Genomic DNA, 21,643 nt, shown 5'->3' on the forward strand with positions numbered 1-21,643 from the left:
TGTGTGTGAAGAGAGAGAGAGAGAGAGTGTGTGTGTGTGTGTGTGTGTGTGTTTGTTTGTGTGTGTGTGTGTGTGTGTGTGTGTGTGTGTGCTTGTGTGTGGATTTGACCCATATATAGTGGACCCATAGCGGCTCTAAAAGGGCCCATAGCGGTTCCTTAAGGCACTGCAGTACAACTTACGGTTTTGATATCTTAGTATGGTCAAAATATATTTGCACTTCATGGCATTGTTATCCACTGTGTCTAGGGCACGGTGACATGTCAGGTAATTCGCACACAGGACTTATGGGCTCTGGGCCAAACACCCTAGCCGTTACGCCAACAAGACGCCACTTTATAGAAGTAGTTTAACTGTAGTATCCAACACAAAAATTAGACTCACCCAAACTCACCCAAAATCAGACTCACCCAAACTCACCCAAATTTTCGACTGAACAGCACCAGAGTCATGATTGTGTTCTTTCTGGCAGGCGTAAAGTGACGTCACGACAGCAGCGGATTGTTCATTCCTTGACAAAGACTGGTGCTGTTCAGTCGAAAATTTGGGTGACTCCAATTGTTGTGTTGGATATTGCAGTTAAACTAGTTCTATAATTACTTCTACCAACACAGATGAACTTTGAGGTTAAGACACCACTCTGTCTTAAGAGACATTTCAGAACACTCGTCTCATGTGTTTTGATTCTTTTTTTCTCAGCTGTGGGTCCACCAATAGACCTGGCAGTAACTGACATCACGGATGGAGGGTTCAAGGTCACGTGGTCTCCATCCCCCGATCCTGACCTTGACCTTGAGGGATACCATGTCGTGGTGTCTGGGCTGGACATGATGACAGCTGTCAATCAGAGCACAGGCGAGACATCGTTTCCGGTGGTTGGTCTCTCACCGGAGACTGCTTACATCATCAGGGTGGCAGCCCTGTTCTCGTCAGTCGGTTGGAAGGCACAGAGCGAGACAGCAATGACACTGGTGTTCACAGGTAGTTCGTTTCTGTTTTTTAATGAAAAGGAACATAGAATTTTGTCACTTAATACAGTAATGATGCTATGTGTGATTGCTATCAGCTTAAATGGCCGTGGTGACATAAGCTTCTATTTGATGATAGAAAAACTTGTAAGAAAAGGCATCACACCAAGTATGAAACCAATCCACCCCCCAGCCGTTCTTTAGTTATCTTGTTGACAGGCACACTCACACACACAGACACACACACAAACGCAGGTTAAAACATAACTGTTAACCTCCATGACATTTCATGTTAAAAACTTGTAAGGAAAGGCTGAGTATATTTCTTGCATGGATGTCTGAGGAAAAAGTATTGGATTTAGTGCAGATACGTGGTAAAACTATAACATATTTTCTTTAGATATATAATTTCAGCTGAAGTCTTTTGCAGTATCTAAAGGTTTCTAACAATTTTGTGATCCAGAAGCTGTCTGTTAACCAGTCTTTTCTTTTCCAGCCGCCACACCAACCACAACGCCTGCACCTGCCGTTACCACCGAGCAGAAAAGTCGGGAGACCACCCTCCTTTCTACCGAACCAGAAGCTTCGACCGTACAAAATACACAAGAAGCCATGAGGGATGGAGGGTCATCTGATGATGGTAGGTTCTCGTGTTTGTTTCACACAACAACACCGTAGAACTGGAGAAACCGTCATTAAGGCTAACGTCACATTTCCAAATCGGGGCCCGGTCGGGCTGTTTGTGGGAACAAAAAATAGACATGAATACGTAAGAATATACACAAATAATGCCCACGACTATTTTCTTCAGTCTTGTGTAGTTTTCATATCATGATTTTCGTTCCCGAAAGCTGCCCGGCTGGGCCCCTGTTTGGAAATGTGACGTAAGGCTAAGCAATGGATAATTTCATAAAGCTTTTCAACAATTCATCAATTGTGGTAACAGCTTTGTTCCCATTGAACTTGATGTTCATGTGATGTAGTGTTGTCTTATTAATTACTTTATTAAATTTTAGAAAAACATATTCTGATATCTGTTTTGCAATTCGGTGTTGAATATTTTCTTTTTTATCAGTAGCCGCCACAACGACAACCACTGCTACTACCAAACAGACAAGTGGCATGACCACAGTCTTGTCCACCAGGCCATCAACTCAAGTACAGCTAGGCTCGGAAGCCACTGGTAGGTTGGCATTCTATCACTAAAACCATCAACTTAGACACATTTTTACAAGTCTTTGAGACATAAACGTTGTTATTAAACATAGTTTATGCTATTCAACATAGTACCAATGTATCCAGCGAAATATAAACTGCTCTGAGTACATGTAAGTAAATGCTAGACTGTAATTTTCACCACATGGAATTGGCCTAACCCAAATGTAATGCTCTCCACAAATATGAGGTCATTAGTGAGCGAATGATATTTCTGTTTATGCTGTGCAGAAACCACGGAGACCAGCAGCAGGCCGCCGGAGGAAGACAGAGCAACACCAGACCAGGTATTGTGGGAATAAACAAGGCCCCTAGTCCAATGGACTGATCCTGTCGAACGCCATATCGAACAGATAGAATCATCTATTCTATTTCGAACACCTCCGTCAAAAACTGCCCCAGTGGACGTCAGAAATGGCAATTTTTGACGGAGGTGTTCGAAATAGAACCATGATCGAACAGGGGGCGGCCGGTTTTGGGATCGGTCCATTCGTTTTGTAAGACCAATTATTGATAATCATTGATATAAAAGTATAAACTTAAATCTGAACATCTCTTTGTTGATTACATTTGTTTTGATTCAATAAATGCATTGACAAAGAAAAAAAATGAACTTTATTTAGTAAGTCTGACTGGTTTGGTCGCACAATAGCCCCACGGTAGCTCAGGGAAAGGACGACCTATCTACCCTGAACCTAAAACCTAACAAGTATTAGTAACTAAAACTGTATTCAGGAGAAAAGAAAGGGTACGAACAAAGAAAGAGAAATGAATTATCGTGTCTGTTGCAGACTTATAGGAGTGTAATAAAAATGGTGCTCACTGTGCCAATAATGTTTAATCATATTATAATCAAACTGCCATTTATTCTCGTTCGATAGGCTCTTGGTAACGGTCTGGACAGCATCTTTGCTGGTTCGCTGTCTGCAAAACCACAGGATGTACTACAGAAGCTAGCCCAGGTTAGTCACACAAAGCACTAGTTTCTCTCACTGGTGTTCTGTCAACAGTAATATCATAGGCTGGGATAACTTTATAATAAGAAAGTTACTGTTTAAAGTTGCTTGGGATGAAACCACCAGAGGTGGCACTCCAGGAGAGGAACCCTTGCAGGAAATGTTCTTAGGACTTTGCCTTTTTAGAATAGAAATGTCAGCCATTTATCGAAAATAAAACTTTTCATCACACGTAATATTACATTCTAAAGAGGCAAGAAAAACAATGTGTAGAAAAACGTTAAAAATCAGTATGCATGTAATTTGGTACTAGGATTTCAGTATGATAAGGAAGGGGGCCATTGTTAAGTCATTAAGAGTAAAGTCATGAACAATTGTTCATCATGTTTGCCTTATACTATTCTCACTTTTAATTCCTGCTTTGAGGATTTTTGACTTGCATTGAAATCATTCTTGAATATTAACAACACATTGTCAATCACCTCCGAATCGTTATTTGCCCTTGATTCAGATTTGTTGTTTACAACCTACTCTGAAAATTTGTTGTTCTTTCATGACAAGACTGCAGATGTCTCTGGAGATGCTGTTGTGATGGGGCAGCCAACATCAGCTGCTGAGGAAAAGGCACAGGTAAGCAATGGTTGGTAGTCTGTGAATGTTAAAACATTAGGGAACATTTTTAAAATCTGTAGATGATCTCTAAGATATTAATAAGGTGTTCAATCTTGTTATTCATTGTTGTATATGTAGATGTGCAAGAAGGCTATTAAAACGTTGGCATCTGAAACGGGTCGGACACAGACGTCACAACAAGTGCAAATGATCTCTGAGTTATCATCGCTTGTCATTAAGTCATGTCCGGGCATTCCACAGGAGGATAAGGTAAAAAGATCCTGAAGGGATTTTTACAAATTCGGACTGTTCTACTCCGGACAGTCCGACTACGACATGGCTTAACTCACGTCAAGCTTGCAGCAATCCAGAGAACAACTCCTTCCTCTACTTCTGGTTCTACTTGGTGTATTTGTGTTTATCTTGTTATGCATGGCATGAGTCATTGACTTTATTGTCTTACATGCTATATTGGAATGCATCTGGGCATATTTTTTTCAGTGTAACATCTCTATTAGCATGAAACATTCTTTTGTAAATCATGCAATTGTCAGTATCATTTTCTCTGCAAGTTGAACATACTGAACAAAAACATTTCATTTTGCACGTTATCAATTTGAAATCTTTTTTGTCACTAAAGGTTCCTTATATAATTAACATATTTTAACAGAAAAGCTTTTAATTTACCTCAATGCACTCAAATATCTCAATATTAGTTGTTGTTGACCTGACGGTCAAGTTCAATTTTGACACGCTTGAAAGTATTGATTAGCCAACGGTGAGGAAACGTACTCGTCTGGCCGACTAACTCCCCTAGCGTACTATAGACTCTATTTGTCCAATTTCTACAATTAGACCACCGATCCGTGGAGCCTGGTAGAGGCTATGTCTCGACGAGGGTTAAACAGCTGCCCAATTCTGTTATCAGCAGAGTTTGCTAATCATGTGGCGTAATTACGCAAATCGTTTGCTGAATCACGACTGTTCTATACGCTCGGAGCGTCTGACTAGCAAACAGGTGCCAAGGTCAACAACCCCAATAGCAACAAAAGCGTTGCTTTTAAATCTTTAACCACGTTTTCAAAAGAAACATTTATTCTTTCCTCTTTTTGATGGAGAATGACAGCTCAAAATTAGTAATGACCATTCGATACAATGACCATAATCATAAGTAGTTGACCCCTAAGGGTACACAAACATTAAGGAGGCAAGCCAATCCAATGGACCACGCTCGCTCGTGGCTGCTTGCTGCCCAGCTTCATGGCTTAGACATGACCATCCAAGGTTCCTTGGTTCTTTGGATGAATCGTTCGTTCTTTCATTTATTCTTTCCCATCGCATAGGACATCGCCGTAGGTGTTTTGAAGTCCATCACCAGCAACCTGGACAAACTGGACATGTCTGACCCGGCCACTGTCCAGTCCGTGGGAGGATGTAAGTAATCCAACTATTACTCTGCAGTACTATTTCAGTCGTCCACATCTGTATTGTCTTATTGTGCATGTGTTAATCATGCATATTAGTTCTGGTGGAGTCTGTTGGTTTTCTGTGTTGATTAGTTTGATAACATCATGTCTCTGTTCTACTGCAGCTCTGGTAGAGTCGGTCGGTTCTCTGCTTGAGGAACCAGAGAGAGATACACAAGAGGATGATGGGAAGCTTGCATCTGATCTCGAGGAAGACCAGAGTCTCTCTCCAAAGGAGCGCCTTGAAAAGGCGGAAGAAAATGAGAAGGAGAAACAAGCCGAGGTAACAAAAAGTCCTTATGCTTCGTTTGATGCTTGAAGTTAATTTTTAGTTTTTTGTTAGAGACCATTTTCCATCGTAGATCGTGATTTAAATCACATGCATTGCAAGCTGTTCTTCCTTGATTTTTTTAACATATTAATGTGTACATGACTTGACTTGACTTGTATTTAATGTTGAACAAAACATGCGCTTCTGAAGTATGCAAGATATGCACCAAAGATGTGTGATGGCGTGGCTTAAACTTAGAAACATTCAATCCCACATACTTAAAAGATTTCAGAACTACTTACTATCACATAAACAAATTAATCTTACTATGTACTAAAATATCTATATGTCTTTAAAACGAAACAAAAATACATTTTACTCTTTTCCTGCCTTTTAAATGATTCGCGTCTCTAATAAAATAACTTTTTCTTCAGAACAAATTGCACAAATACTGCGTCCTAGAATGTGTTATTGAGGAAATACCTGGATCATATTAGCTGGTGTAGCTCATCCATAATTTTGTCTTTACGGTTACTTACAGAAACGAAGAAATGTCCAGGAAAGCCGCCGGGTTCTGGATGGTCTGTTCGACGCCATCATCGGCTCTATGAGTCCAGGAGCCCCGGCAGTCACCATCGAGAGGGGAGGGGTTACTCTCCGTGCGCAGAGGGTCTGGGGTGACCAGTTTGGAGGCCAGGTCGTGCAGACCGAGGATGGGGGCTTCCATGTTCCGCCTAGAGCAGCGCTGTTCCCGGACTATACACCGCACAACGTCGCTATAAGGGTACGAGTCACTTCTCCTCACTTTATCTATTTTACCAGAGAAGTACAACTCAGATCAGACTAGACCTGCTTTTCAGGCAATCCTGGGACTACATAAAAATAACACAATCACAATTTCATGTACTCGTTTGTTATTAAAGAAAAAATGTCACTACTCGTTGTATATTTGAATTGACATCAATGATGAAACTTGATATTTTCTTTGAGGATTTTTTTTCTGTTTGTCTTCCAACTAGATTTTTTATTAAAAGTTAGTAACAACGATACAGTGACTATCTTACGTTTTACAATTGATACATTAGATTTTATTCAACTTTATATTAGTATTATCCATTGACACATTGAAAAATACTGCCTCAATATGAAAGTTGATACAGCAGGTATTGCTCATAATTTTACATATTAGATGGTCATTGCCCATGTCACCCAATTACACAATATCATGTTTTTCGTGAATGAGTGAGGTACAGAATTCCTGAAGACAGATACCTTACTACTAGAATGTGTAAGTGTTAGAATGATACCGGCCACTTGATTCAAAAGTCAATAAGATATTATAAGATTTTGTTCCTTTTTAGTTGACGCAGTTTCAACAGAACCCATTCACCTGGGGGCGCGGGGAGTCGCAGGCACGTTCGTCTGTCATGGAACTGTCACTCCTGCAGAACGACATCCCCGTGGCCTTCAACAACCTGACCGAAGACTTTACCATCACCATTCCGGGCGGCTCTGAGAACAAACCAGCCACGACAACCATCACCTTCCCTGCACCAGGAAACCAAAGTTCAAGCTACCATTTGCTAAAGCTCAACAGCACCGCTGAAGGATTCCTGGTCACAATCACCCCGCTGAACACAAGCGTGGTCTACGGCGTGTCTGGCAGGTACGGCGGCCGCCCTGACAACCAGAACTACAACGTGTCCATGGAGACGTACATCCTACCTGAGCAGTGTGCCTTGATGAAAACTCTGAGTGGCGATGAAGACACAAACACAGAGAAGACAGCGGCAACAATGTTCATCCCGGGAGGGAATGGTCCTGTGGATTACTACATCAAGGTCCAAGTACTTGGTGAGTATTTTCATTAAAAAATTGTTCAACGCCACAGACACTAGACTTATTGACATAATATAAGAAGTGGATGTCTGTAGTACTACCAGATTTGCAGATGAAGTGATATTGTACCGTCAATGATGATAAACTGTTATTTGCTGTGATGAAAAAGGGTTGATGTTCCACTGTACAATGTTGTGCTTTTGTTTGTTTGTATTTGGAATATCAATGAAATAAAATACATCTTGCATTTATGATGTTGACGACAGGAATCACTCGTGATATCTCAGTAGATATAAACTTATCAGAGCCTGTACGAACTTCCTTTTTACAGGACCAGTGACCGAGTGTGACATTCACAACAAGGCTGTCGAGAAGGAGTCACACACCGAGGACTTCTACTCCTACCAGATCCAGTGGGTCCGTCTGGGCTGCGTCTACTGGAGCGAGACACAGGAAGACTGGATGGCAGACGGCTGTGTGGTGGGTACAGTTCACGAAGTTTACAGGAGAACTTCACTTTTCCGTATTTACAGCTGTTATAATGAGTTTACTATATAATTTTTAATGGCCACTTACAAAAGAAAACGTTTTGGATGTCAATGTTGTCAAATGATTGCTTTGGTGAAACAAATAAAATTGCCATATAATGTTCACAATCTTTGCTATAATGTTAAGAGGCCATTCTCATAACTGGTACAGGTACATACAAAATTTTTGTTTGATGTTACGATATGCCAACAACAGCAATTCAAATCCATAGCTTAAATGTATTCTCAATATATCAATAATGCCCCAAACAGTGAACAGATTCTCCAGATTGCTATCTCTTTCAAAACATAAAATGACCAGTGTTTGGACCAGCAAAATGTGATCATAACAACTTGACTCTCGTTCCTGCTTTCCACAGATAAGCGAGCAGTCCACCATTACCAGCACCATCTGTCACTGCAACCATCTGACAGCCTTCGGAAGTGACTTCGCCACACCGCCGAACACCGTCGACTTCGGGGCGTTGAATTTCAGTGATCTGGTGGACAACGGTGCCGTATTGACAGCCATCATCGTGGCGCTCTGTCTGTACTCGTTTACATCATCCGTGGTCAAGATCGCTGAGCGTAAAGATAAGAGAAAGGTAAGAAAGTAAAAATGGCAATGTTGGTAGATTGAATTGCAGTCTAACGGTCAAGACACGCATACCTTCCGTTTCCGCCAAAATGACCCTGTCAACCTCGAATCCTCGCAAACTACGATTGCAAACCCAGCGTAGGGCGACATACGACCGCTGTATGGTCGGAACAGGCAGTGTTTCTGTGTCTACGGAAATTGTGTGGCCGTGGTCGCGTTGGACAGGTGGCCGCTATAGACTATTTCTCAATGTTTAGGTCAATTGGGAAAAAATGCAAGCGACCGACAAAAAAATGACCGCAATGGCCGCTATCCAAAGGCCCCGGTGGCTGCTAATACAGGTTTGACTGTACATGTATGTGAACATGTTCTATATCTTACCCGTTGTCACAGTTACATCACACTGTAAGGTTGGACGACCTTCAGAACGGCTACCGGTACCGCCTGCTCATCTGGACAGGTGCAGCTAGGCATGCTGGGACAGAGTCCACCGTCGTCTTCAAGCTTGTCGGAGGTGCCACAAACTCCGATATTAGAGTGGTCAACATCGCAGAGAAGGTAAGGACATAAAAACGGCACTGACTTCTGCAGGAGCTATAATCATTTCATCACCAAACTTCAACCTGAAGTTCACAGTTATAACAAATTATGACAGATCCTTACAAGTTGGATTTTTGTTGCTGTTTCAGATTTTTACCCAAGACAGCCAGGTGACCCTGACCTTCAGCACAGCGGAACAGCTGGGTAACGTGGAGCTGCTGCAGCTCATGCACGACAACAGTGGGGAGGGGAGCCGTGCATCGTGGCACGTGGACAGAGCAGCAGTGCAGGATGTCACCACTGGCAAAATGTGAGTTAATTCGAGCTTTTGGGGCTGTCTTTCTTGTTTGTTTGTTTGTTTGTTTGTTTGTGTATCTATTTTATTTCACCAGGAATAACGTAATAAAGATTGAGTCATTGTGGTGGGCTGAAATTACACATGTATGATATGTCTCTATAGGTCAGTTTTCAATTTGTTGGAACTACAGGTCCTATTTCTTCTGCGATGAGTGGCTGGCAGCCGACCGCGGGGACGGGCAGGTGGTGAAGACCTTTCCTGTCGCCTCTGAGCAGGACCTGCGATCCTTCGGGTTCCTGTTCCCGGCAAGTCTGCGGAGTAATCTGGCAGAGGAGCACCTCTTCCTGTCCGTCGCTATCACACCTGAAGGTAAGAGTTATTTGGCTATTTCTTCAATTTATCTTCATCTTTATTTTCATCCTCATCTTCATCAACTGACCATATGGGAACTGAAGTTTTACTGAACATAATTGTAGCAACTTTTACGGTTGATGAATGTCTGTTTCTGGTTTTGTTATTTTCATTTTATAGCATTAATACCAACATGTTTTGATGAAAAATGCCCCCCCCCCCCCCCCCCCCGTAATGTTTCCTTTCCAGGTAGCACGTTCACCCGCAGCGAGAGGCTCGGCTGCTGCCTGAGTCTCCTCCTCATATCCATGGTGTCCAGCGCCATGTGGCTAACAGATGAAACAAACACCCAGGTTGTGCAGGGCTTCAGCCTGGGGCCATTCTCCTTCACCCTGAATGGAGTCTACACGGGAATCATGACCAGCCTCACCTGCCTTCCCGTCATCATGGCCATAGTCCTGCTGTTCCAGTACAGCCGACCCAGCAACAAGGGCAACCCCCGGGTCGGAGACGTAGAGACGGGTGGCGCACCTGAGGCACCCACTCAGCAAGGACCAGCCAAGGGCCTGCCGCACTGGTGCAAGTACGTGGCCTGGGTGCTGGTGCTGCTGTCTACCGTGGGGTCAGCTGTCTTCACCGTGTTGTTCAGTATGACGTGGGGTAAGGAGAAGTCAGAGAAGTGGCTGTCTGCGTACTTCATATCCTTCCTGGTGGACATGGTCCTTATGCAACCAGCGAAGGTAAGGACTGCCCTCTGTTGTTGTTTTTGTGTATAGGATATCAAAATGATTTGTAACGTGCAAAAGTATCATCACATGTTTGCTGCAGTTGCCATATGTTATCTGATGTGAAAACCTTGAAGTGTCACTATTATCCAAATGTCAATATTAGCCAAGCACAGTTGTAGGAAGTACGTCGATGAAGGTTAGACATCCAGTTAATAAGATATGCCAAATAGCAGTTACTCAAGCAACATATGTTCATGATCATAAACATATGTTCACAAACACTAACAACCAATGTTTTCATGTTACAGATATTTCTCCTTACAATCGTGACGTCGTCAATTCGCAAGACGCAAGCCATCGAGACGATGTTTGCAGAGAAGCGGGGCCCCGCTTCAATTGAAGCCAGTGTGATGTCTTCCACATGGGAGACAGGCTTCAACTGTAAGTTTTAGCTTCATTACTTACCATTACAATAAATGTGTATACTTTGAAGACGTCATCAAATTGAACAAAGTCTTCTTCGTTACACAACATTCCTTTAATTCTTCCGTAAACGTTTCGACGACTATCTGTCGTCTTCATCAGTACAAATTGATTGTTCATTTTGTACTGATGAAGGCCACGGATAGTCTTCGAAACGTTTACGGAAGAATTAAAAGAAGGTTGTGTAACGAAGAAGGCTTTGTTCAATTGATCTACTAACCTGATGAAACTGTTAACGGATTTTCAAATGTTTGAAAACTAAATTTTTTAATGGTGAAAGAAAGCATTTTTATGCAGTGTGAGTGTACTCTTTGCTAGGCACGTGTTCCAGACTCTGTTTGTGAATTGATCTGACATTTCTTCTAGGTACATTAGAAGCCGCTTAATCGCACACCCCATTCGCCCTTGCATTTCGTACAATTATCCGAATGGTGCAACAAAGTTGTTAAGCTGGACTGCGCCACCACGGGATTTTGGGATCTCGTGCAATTAACAGAAGTGTGCGATTATCCGCTGTGCAATTAGTTGGATTCTACTTATAAACGTTTGTCCAAATGATGCGGGTTCACTTTGATAACAAATGCAGCCTGTACTGACTTTAAAAAAATATATATTTTTCATGCTTACCAAAGGCGATGCATTTCGCCTGAAGAGAAAGATGGAGCGACTTTCCATGGCGTCCCTTGCCAACATCAAACAAGCGAGAATGAGGCAGCGCAGGAACAGGAGATTCGGGGACACCCTTTGGAGCATCGTGTGGTTCTGCTGCTTCCTCCTGCTCGTAGTCAGCATCGCTGATGAATACCACAACACCACAGAGGGTTTCCATCAGACACTGAGCACAACCAACACCTTCCTGCAGTCTGTGGATGACGTAAGTCATTACACTACATCCTTGTATTGTCTAGGTCATTATAGTACAGTCAAACCTGTCTATAGCGGCCACTCAAGGGACTGGAAAATTGGGCCACTATAGACAGGTGGTCAATATAGAGAAAGAAGGTTGATCAATTGACTACAAGCAATAAGGTATACAGTGGAAGCCGCTTAAATGCACACCCAATCTGCCAGCGAATTCCTTGCAATTATCCGACGTGTGCGATAATGCGGAGTTACCCAGTTGGACCGCACCGCCACGGGATTTGGGGATTCCGTGCAATTGACCGAAGTGTGCGTTTATCCGACGTGCAATTAACTGGCTTCCACTGTACATGATTTCAGTACCAATTGAATCTTTCTCACCAAGTAACATTGTCTCAGAAGTCAACTGACCCTGTTAAAGTCAAATCTACCGAAAGTGATTGACATTGCCATGCTGATTTTGTTGACACTTAGCTTCCAGATCTTGATTAGGACATGAAATCAGCGTGTGCAAATTAAACGTGTGAAGAGGAATGTACAGACAATACTAATTTCATTGACTTTATTTCTCCACAGGTAAATGATCCTCTCACCTTCTGGTCCTGGCTGAACGAGACCGCTCTGCAGAGCTTCTACCCCGAGACGTCCTACAATGACGACAAGCCCCGCTGGTTTGAGAAGGTCTTCACAGCTGACATGCAGACAGTCCTGGTCTACCCACCTAGCCTGATCCAGGGCAGAGTAAAGTCAGGTGGGTGGAACCGAGTTCATGGAAAAACACTTTTGCTATGGGCTTATATGACATGCCACACATTTGTGATTGTCATACTAGAGGAAATGTTATAGTGGGAAGATGTTCCTCCATCCGCGTGATATTCTTATGGGAAGTTTGCGGATTACGAACTAGAACTAGAACTAGAAAAGTGCAATGTATCATGATCATTCAGGAAAAATCTACGTTTCCAAGACTTAGGTCAGGTGAGTATGGAAAAGCACTTAGTCTTGCTTTGGACTTATATATGACATGCCACATCATGTACTTCCACATGCAGTTGTATTTACAATACCAGAGGAAGTAGAGTTAATAGAAAATTTAAACCATCAGGATGATCTTACTATTCAGGAAAAATATACATTTCAAAGACTTCTACCCAATCAGTGAAGGGAATACCAAAATGCATTCGATTCCTACTATTATTTGACAGGCTTTTTATCCTTCTGTCACCATAGGGTTGTGCGCGGTGCCTGTGACAATACAGCACCTGTTTGACGAATGTTCATCAGCGTACGATGAACACGCCAAGGAGATCGGGGCGTTTGAGATGGGATGGAAGAGGATCAGAAACACGTCAGCGATGGAATCAGCAGCCCCTGGATGGATCCACCTCCCCAATAAGTACCCCAGTCTCCCCATCTACGGTGTGACGACGCACTACTGGGGAGACGGCTTCGGTCTGCACCTGGGAAGGTCAGCAGACGAGATGCGCAGCATCCTAGCAGACCTGAAGGCCAACCGTTGGATCGACAAGCGCACGAGGGTCATCTTCTTGGAAGCGATACTGTACAACGGAAATCTGGATTTATTCACATCGCTGACGGTGGTGTTTGAATTCTCCGAGACGACCGGAGTTTTCTCCCGTCACCACGTGCAGACCTTCCGACTCCATCAACGGCCTGGGACAATCGGGTACATCTACGTCCTGCTGGAAATCATTTACGTCATCATTCTCCTCTACACGCTGTGGACAGAGGCGAAAACTGCACGGGCAGCCGGCTTGGCCTACCTGAAGGGGCCATGGAATATTGTCGAAATCTTCAACTTCTTCTTGGCATTCACCGCCATTGCCTTGTATGGCTTTAAGATAGTCTACAGCTCCAGGGCTCTGGCGGCGATCAAGGACGGGAAAGGTGATTAACACATTTATGAACCAAAATGTTACATTTGTTTAATTACCTGAAAATTTCACTTCAGCATGTTTTAAAACATGCCCAATCCTCACACTGATTGTATTAGAAGGTGACTATGTAATGCTGTACCTAATGATATGCAATTCTTTTAAAGATCAAGTCCACCATTTCCGATCAGCGGTGAACATAAGCCAGGTTTACGGCTGGTTCCTGGCCTTCCTGACGTTTGTCAACCTGATGAAGCTCCTCCGGCTACTGAGGTTCAACCCGTTCCTCGCCAAGCTGACGTCCGTGTTCCGAGCGATGGCGGGAGAGTTCTCTGCCTTCATCTTCCACTTTTTCTTCTGGATGTCAGCTTTCGGAGTCTACGCATATCTCATGTTCGGCCTTGATGTGGGAGAATTCAGGTAAGAAAACATATTCTTGTATCTAGGATTGATGATTTCTCGTTTTCAACAGAAGGACACGGATTCCGAGTGCTCAGAAGTAAAACACGCCATGTCCTCATTACAATGACTTGAATTTTGTATGTTTTTCAGCTCCATCAGCAAGTCCTTCTCCACATTGTTCCAGATGTCTCTTGGAAATTTCTACTTCTACCAGCTGAGGGAGGCAGCCCCCATCCTTGGCCCCATCTTCTTCTTTGCTTTCATTTGCATAATCTTCCTGGTGCTGATGAACATCTCCATGGCGATCATCGACAGCGCTCTTCCCGAGATGCGGAACCACGATGTACCTGAAGAAGACCGGTACTTCATCCAGGGGTTGTGGGAACGCTTCACGGCCTTCTTCGGCTACTGGAAAGCGCCAGCCAAAGGTTCGTGCATCCTTCTACGCAGGGACATCCATCAGCGAATTCAAACCGCCTGTCTGGATGTACCCTGCTTTCTCAACCGTCACCCTTAGTTCCTGACCGCCCGGCTTCTAAATCTTAATGAGCTTACCCTTATATATGCGAGACCCCTTTTGAAACTGAAAGGCCTATTCTCTGATTGGCTGACAGCTGGTTTCGGGGGGGGGGGGGGCGTCCACAGGAACTAAGAGTGACGGTTGAGAAAGCAGGGTACATCCAGACAGGCGGTTTCTCTGTTGGATGTTCCTGTGTAGGAGGATGGGTTCGTGTAGTGTATGTTGTTTCACATTTAGAAAGTGCACAAGTCAACCAAACAATAAAGTCTCCCATCTTTTGAGTCTTGATAATGTTGCCAATCAGTGGTTATTGAAATAAGTGCCTGATCACTGCAAGCTCTTTCTAGTTGAGTTAACAGTCTATTTAAGTACAAGGTACGAATGTGGGATTTGAACCAGTACCTTTGCTTAATCACTGGGCTATAATGCAGTTATGAAAAGATTGCCAGTAGTAAGGTCCTATCCTGTTTATCCTTCCTAAGTCCCTTTGGTTCCTCTGCCCCCTGTCAGTTAGCTGGGTTTCACATTTTGATCTGCACATTGTTATCAAATCACTGTTTAGTCTATGTGCGACTAAAGAAAACTTACAAAATACATTCATTTTACATCTGCTCAGATAACGACTCCGTGGACACTCTCCATGACAGCCTGATCGAGGTGGAGATTAAAGTGGAGAAACTGTGGCTGAAGAGACAGTCGCTCTTCAACCTTAAGTAAGTACAACATCTTACAAGAAATACAGAAATACTAGTCGACATTGATGCCCTCAAAGATGCAAGGAGCTGATTGTCATGGTACAACAATTACATTCGCCAATTGGTTTATGTCTATGGCGCCGGTTGTATTTGTGTGTGTGCGTGTGTGTGTGTGTGTGTGAGTGTGTGTGTGTGAGTGTGTGAGTGTCTGTGTGTGTCTGTGTGTGAGTGCGTGTGTGTGTGTCTGTCTGTCTGTGTGTGAGTGCGTGTGTGTGTGTTCGCGCGCGCGTGTGTGTATGAGTGTCTGTGTGAGTATGTGTGTGTGTGTGTGTCTGTGTGTGTGCGGTATTCTATGTTAATGCAGGGGAGCTTCCAGTTTGATAGATTGTGTTCTGGATATGCTTTGGCTGTGATTTACGAATGGTAGAGCTTGTGGCGAAGGTATAAGCTTGTGGAACACTACTAAGTTGTAGCCTGAATAATCTGGAAAGTTGATGGTGGTAATTGTTGAAGTTAAATCACTCAGGAAGCCATGCTCTACAATGGAAATCTGGGTTTGTTCAGGAGGTTTTAATAAGCGTTAACACTTCTATCCTCACAGGATGAAGGATGCAGACCTCCCGGCAGAGCCTGAGTTTGTTCCTACTGTCAAAGATGCCCCCGATGCTGCAGCAGTGGAACTTCGCCACCGCGTCATCAAGGTCCGCGCTGCTTCCGCGAACAACTGCACAGACAGTGGCAGTCAAGCGATCCAGTCCGCGAACAAGGCTCCAGCGGTGGCGACATCCATGTCCTCGGAAAATGAAGAGGAAACCCTCAAAAGCCACCAAACCAGTCAAGTCAAGTCTGTCCTATCCAAAGGGGGGAAAAGTGACAAGAAGTCCACCAGCAGAGTTAGTTTTGCCCAGGTTGTTCTTGTTCGTCACACTGAGGAGCGCAAGGTGGAGTGGCCAAGTGTCAAGTTGAGCGCTCGTGACAGGGTGGCTCTAACATTTGGCGAGATGCTGACAGACGACCACATCCAGGCTGCCCAGATGCTGCTTTGCCGCCAGTACCCGGCACTCCAAGGGCTGGAGGCGCCTGCAGTTGGTCACTGTGAGGACGGATTTGCCAAGATGACAGGAGAGGGGCTACAAATCCACCACAACAGCAGCCATCACTGGGTCCTATCATCTTGTGCAGGCGGACAGGTTCGCCTGTATGACAGCCTCGGCGTTGCCATGACTCCATCTCTGCAGATCCAGCTTTACCAGCTATACGCCGCGTTTGCTGACCAAGCAAGAAACGTCCTGACCGTATTCGTACCAGACGTACAGCGTCAGGAGAACGTCTTTGATTGCGGGCTTTTCGTCATCGCCTGGGCAGTGGACATCGCAGAGGGGCAAGACGTGAGCAGGGTTGTGTATGATGTCAAGAAGATGAGGAGCCATTTGGAGACGTGCTTCGAACAAGGGAAACTCACACCGTTTCCACGTCTGACCAGCTGCAGGAAGGTCGGTCCGACCAAGGCACAGGAAATCTCGCTGGTCTGCCGCTGTGAGTAGGGGAAGCAACTGGGAAGGATGGAGAGGTGCAAGACATGCCGGAGGATCTTTCACGTCAACTGCCTGCCAGTCAGCCCTCTCATTGATGGGACATGGGCATGTTGCTACTGCGGTGTGTTTATTTACTGTTTATTTACACACCGCAGTAACAACATGCCCATATCCTATTCAGTCAATCATCATCATCATCATCATTCAGCCAATACTGCAGCGCAAAAAAGGACTGCACTGAATAGGAATTATCAAGGACAACTGTTTGGTCTCCTTAAAAACAGTCAATACTGCAGCGCAAAAAAGGACTGCACTGAATAGGAATTATCAAGGACAACTGAGTGTTTGGTCTCCTTAAAAACAGTCAATACTGCAGCGCAAAAAAGGACTGCACTGAATAGGAATTATCAAGGACAACTGTTTGGTCTCCTTAAAAACAGTCAATACTGCAGCGCAAAAAAGGACTGCACTGAATAAGAATTATCAAGGACAACTGTAGACTGCAGTATGTAAGAAAAACTGTTCTGCAGCGTTAAAACCACTGATTGACACCAAGAATCAAGGATAGCTGTTTGTTCTCCTGATGGACGTAAATTAAAGCACAAGACTAGCGCGGTGTGGTCGTCTATGAGGAGGTAACATACTGATTGTTGAACTGAGCCCTCCACCGTTAGCGATCAATTTGTGTGTGTTTCTGTGTGTGGTACGTATGTTTAACAATTTAGTTTAGGATCCAGGCAATGAGTCTACTACTGTCATCAGATGTAATTTATCTATTGCATCATGACATAACGTTAATGATCATTTCATTTTTGTGTGTGTGTTTACGTGTGTAATATTATCAATTTTCTTCAAATATCTGTGTCTCTTCCGTTATCAGTAAATTTTCTAGTTTTCAAAAGTCTTTGTTAGGTACATTTACCTATCTTATGAATGCTAAATGAATACTTTTATTGCCATGTGGAATAATGCTACAAAATGTGTTGGGTCTGTAAATATTTTCAAATAGGAAGGACTTTCAGGACTTGGTGTGGTACATCTATCTCATTTAATTAAGGTACCAAATGTACTTTTTTTACTATATTGAATAATGTGTGTTATGTCTTGATCCATATAAAATATGAAATATTTTAAACAACAAGAACTTTCAGGACTTGGTGTAATAGATTACCAAGTTCGATTCTTGACTGCCTAGAATGGCAGTTATGCCTCACAAAAATGCCCGGGCAGTGGACCTCGCAGAGGGACAAGACGTGAGCAGGGTTGTGTATGCCGACAGGAAAATGAGGAGCCATTTGGAGACATGCTTCGAACAGGGGAAACTCACACCGTTTGACCAGCCGCAGAAAGAAAGTCATTTCAACCAAGGCACACCAAATCTCAGTGGTCTGCAAACGAGGAAGGCGTCTGGAAAGAATGAAGAGGTGCAAAGCATGCCGGAGGATTTTTCACGTCAACTGCCAGTCAGCCCTCCTCGTGATGGAACATGGGCATGTGGTGACTGCGCTGTGTGAAAGAGTCTTCACAACAGCGTAAACAGGACAGTGTTGATTAACATCGAGGATGTTCTGCAGACCGAAAACACTCGAGGGTGTTTGTTCTCCTAATGGACGAAAATGAGGGAAAACAACGTAGGATGAAAATACGGTTTGGTGATCTCTGGAGTCATGACTCCATCACTAACAATTTTTTTGTGTTTGTGTGTAATATTTAAGTTAGTCTAGATGGTGCCTATTTTTGTCATCAGTAAATGTGCTGGTTTGAGAAGGCTTTGTAAAGTACATTGTAGGTGCTAAGTTTCAGGACTTGGTGGTTAAATTGCGATGTTAGACTTTTGACTACCTAAAATGGTACACATGTACTTATCTCTGACAAATTATTCTGTCACTTTGTCACTTGATAAGATGTTGGTCAGGTAGACAAACTACTGCTTGTAAATATTTCGTGTGCTTAATTGTGGGGTCATGTGGCATAATGGCAGGATGTTTGGTCCGAAACCTTGAGATTCCGGATTAAATCTGCTTATATGTCAACGATCTTTTGCCCCTGGGAAAGGCACTTTACGAAACTTTCCTCACTTTACTCGAGTGCCTGGCTTCGGTTAAAGCCGTCCCTTGGATAGGACATTAAAAGAATATCCCGTGTTTGAGGAAAGCCACTCCTCGAGCACGTTAAAGTATCCATCACACTTATCAAAAAGAGCACGGGTCCTTCCCGGTGTGAGTGAATGAAGACTTACAGTCCAGTTTCTGGGTTGGCATGTTGAAAAGGTGATGATAACCTGTTATGTCAATCGTTCAAAAACTAAGTATTTCAATCCTTCCACAAAAGTGGTACATCTCAAATAGATAATTACATTTGCATTTAAGCTTGCAGAGCAGATGTATTTGGAATCAGTACAAAACTTGTAACGTCTTCTGATAACAGACCCCAAAACAGTCTTAACGACCAAGGAAAAATGTCCCATTTAAATCATAAAAACTCTTCATGCTACACTTTAAAGTGGAGAGCTCAAAACAAGACCATTAAATGTATTGTTTTCTGAATAACGTCAAAAAACTCTAACCTGTCGACAAACGTTGACTTCGGCAAACGTTATCATGTATATGTAAGAATAGCATAATCGCAAGAAAAAGAAGTTGCAGTAACTGCAACTTCTTTTTCTTGCGATTACGATATTTTAAATGTGATGTTTTAAATAGAACTGTTCTATTTAAAACATCACATTTAAAATATCGTTTCTACTCATCTTACAGCGGTATGAAGTTAGATTTTTGACTACCTAAAAAGGAAATTATGTTTGACAAAGAAACAAAATAACTGTTATAATCATATTATATAGAATAGAATATAAGGTGGCAGTTATGACATTGGAAAGTGAATAATCAAGGTGATTAGAAAGGGTACCCATTTAAAGTATCGTTTCTATTCATCAAGTGTCATTTTCAGAGTAAAAAGCAGACTGTGCGCATGTTTCAGAATTGGTAGCATGTCTACAAAATTTCGAAAAATTTGAAAAAAAAAACAAGTAGACACAGATTTGGGAAGTGAGAAAAAATGCCTCAAGTTTTTTGACTTCGTAAAGTGGTAGTTCTTACATAGCTAAGTAAATATTGCGGCAAGTCAAAAATCATCATACAATGTCATTGACTTATGATGATTAACTTTATGAGATTTTAGCCAGGTAGAATAGTTCTTACTTGCGTGTGCTTGATTAAATTGCATAAAAGCTTGCTAAGTAGGCATAAACAACAGGAAAGTACAAAACTGATGACAGGCCAAAAATTGTTTAAAATATCAAGGAAAAAAACTGTTCCCATTTACAGTCTCGTATCATTTTACATAACACGTCAAAGTGCTATTGCTCAGATTGAAGAAAAGGGCAGTTTGGATTATTTTCATAATGCCAATAAAATGTCAACAAACTTGTCTAAATATTCATCAAATTTGTAATCACAAATAGAAAACACTTTTGGGGGGTTAGAAAACATTCCTCTAGATATACCATTGCCTGAAGTGGCAGTTATGGCTGTGCTTCACTAAGGAAAGTGATAATGATCAACATGTTCAAAGACATTATAGAAGTTCATTGATACGTCACTTATGTGACTGTACTTAGTCTAGGTTTTGGTTAGTTCGAAAGCCTACTGCTTTTTATTGCTTTTGCTTGATTAAATTGCATGAAAACTTGTATAGTATCTGTATAGCCGGTATAACCGCCGTTCGGCGTAACACACCAGCTAGTAGAAATAGTAGAAATATAAAAAAATCAGCAACATACACAGAATTTGTAACACCATCTGATAACAGATCAAATTAAAAGAGAGTTCCCATTTAAAAACGTCAATTCAAATTACACTTTAAAATGGCCTCCTTAGAATGAAAAGCAGGCCAGTTGCATTATCAATTATCAGAATAAGTAAGATGTCTAATTTTTTTTAAAAATATCATTACATTAGAACTATCAAATCACGAAAAAAATATCACAACGAAACGAAGCAAAACTATCAAGTCACAACATGAGAAAAATTCTTCTAGAAACATCAAGATGATTTATAAAATGAAATAAAATCTAATGACTGAATGATATTCTACCTTGCAAAGGCAGCCCTACAGCAAAATATTTGCCCGACGTTTTAATTTTAATAAAGTTTGGTTGGTTTGCTGATTCAGCATTTGTCTTTCTTGTGTGAGAGAGCAGTTATTGTATTCAGGCATTGAGTGAGACTTGAGGATAACACGTAGAGTATGACAGAGAAAGTGGATAACAGCTGATACATTGGTGAAAAAAGCCTTATTTTCTTCTCTGCCTTAGCTTCTTCAAAGTACTGTCCAACCTGGATTCAGTGACGACTAAGGGGGCTGAGAGAAATGGTTGCTCAGGACAAGGTGGGGTTAACTATGGGACAATGGACATGTGCATATATTAGGGGTGGGTACCGGTACAGAAAATGCAGGTCCAGAGGATCAGCTCCAGGTCCGGACCTGAACCTGGTCCTGATTCAGCATGTGAAACCATATGAATGGATGATACTCAAAACAATGGTCCATTTCGCTACAAAAAAAAGTATGTTTGTGGAGCATTTGACTCCCACTGACGTTCTAAAATCCTGCAAGACTAACTGCCTCTGTAGGATTGACTGCAAAACTTTGTAGAAATGACTACAGACTCTACTCTACTTCGCTCTTGTCCTTTTCTTCGACCAGTAAGCCCCAAAATGCGCAAATTCCTGATCATATATAATCTGTTCATTTTTGAAAAGGTCCAACATTTTTTCAGGTCTGTTCTTTCCGGACCGGCACAATAAGAAAACCGGTTTTGTACTGGTACACCATAGCGGTACCAAGCCCTAGCATGTATACATAATACATGAAATGGAATG

General features: G+C 42.6%; 1 protein-coding gene across 1 annotated transcript in view; it reads left to right on the forward strand.

Annotated features, from left to right (window-relative positions):
• LOC118428600 (polycystic kidney disease protein 1-like 2) overlaps positions 1 to 18,749 on the forward strand; it is a 28,296-nt gene extending 9,547 nt beyond the window's left edge. Inside the window, exons 4-28 of the mRNA XM_035838701.1 lie at positions 700 to 981; positions 1,465 to 1,608; positions 2,044 to 2,151; positions 2,415 to 2,470; positions 3,065 to 3,145; positions 3,701 to 3,769; positions 5,095 to 5,185; positions 5,343 to 5,500; positions 6,030 to 6,272; positions 6,850 to 7,342; positions 7,659 to 7,807; positions 8,235 to 8,459; positions 8,846 to 9,010; positions 9,142 to 9,302; positions 9,481 to 9,659; positions 9,891 to 10,381; positions 10,678 to 10,810; positions 11,485 to 11,726; positions 12,290 to 12,464; positions 12,681 to 12,691; positions 12,919 to 13,621; positions 13,776 to 14,028; positions 14,161 to 14,438; positions 15,147 to 15,243; positions 15,827 to 18,749. Coding sequence (XP_035694594.1) covers positions 700 to 981; positions 1,465 to 1,608; positions 2,044 to 2,151; positions 2,415 to 2,470; positions 3,065 to 3,145; positions 3,701 to 3,769; positions 5,095 to 5,185; positions 5,343 to 5,500; positions 6,030 to 6,272; positions 6,850 to 7,342; positions 7,659 to 7,807; positions 8,235 to 8,459; positions 8,846 to 9,010; positions 9,142 to 9,302; positions 9,481 to 9,659; positions 9,891 to 10,381; positions 10,678 to 10,810; positions 11,485 to 11,726; positions 12,290 to 12,464; positions 12,681 to 12,691; positions 12,919 to 13,621; positions 13,776 to 14,028; positions 14,161 to 14,438; positions 15,147 to 15,243; positions 15,827 to 16,769 — 5,930 coding nt within the window. The 3' untranslated portion in view covers positions 16,770 to 18,749. The remainder of the gene's footprint in view (positions 1 to 699; positions 982 to 1,464; positions 1,609 to 2,043; positions 2,152 to 2,414; positions 2,471 to 3,064; positions 3,146 to 3,700; positions 3,770 to 5,094; positions 5,186 to 5,342; positions 5,501 to 6,029; positions 6,273 to 6,849; positions 7,343 to 7,658; positions 7,808 to 8,234; positions 8,460 to 8,845; positions 9,011 to 9,141; positions 9,303 to 9,480; positions 9,660 to 9,890; positions 10,382 to 10,677; positions 10,811 to 11,484; positions 11,727 to 12,289; positions 12,465 to 12,680; positions 12,692 to 12,918; positions 13,622 to 13,775; positions 14,029 to 14,160; positions 14,439 to 15,146; positions 15,244 to 15,826) is intronic.
• The last annotated feature ends 2,894 nt before the right edge of the window (positions 18,750 to 21,643 follow it).

This window comes from Branchiostoma floridae, chromosome 13 (assembly GCF_000003815.2).
Source record: "Branchiostoma floridae strain S238N-H82 chromosome 13, Bfl_VNyyK, whole genome shotgun sequence".
Taxonomy (NCBI): domain Eukaryota; kingdom Metazoa; phylum Chordata; class Leptocardii; order Amphioxiformes; family Branchiostomatidae; genus Branchiostoma; species Branchiostoma floridae.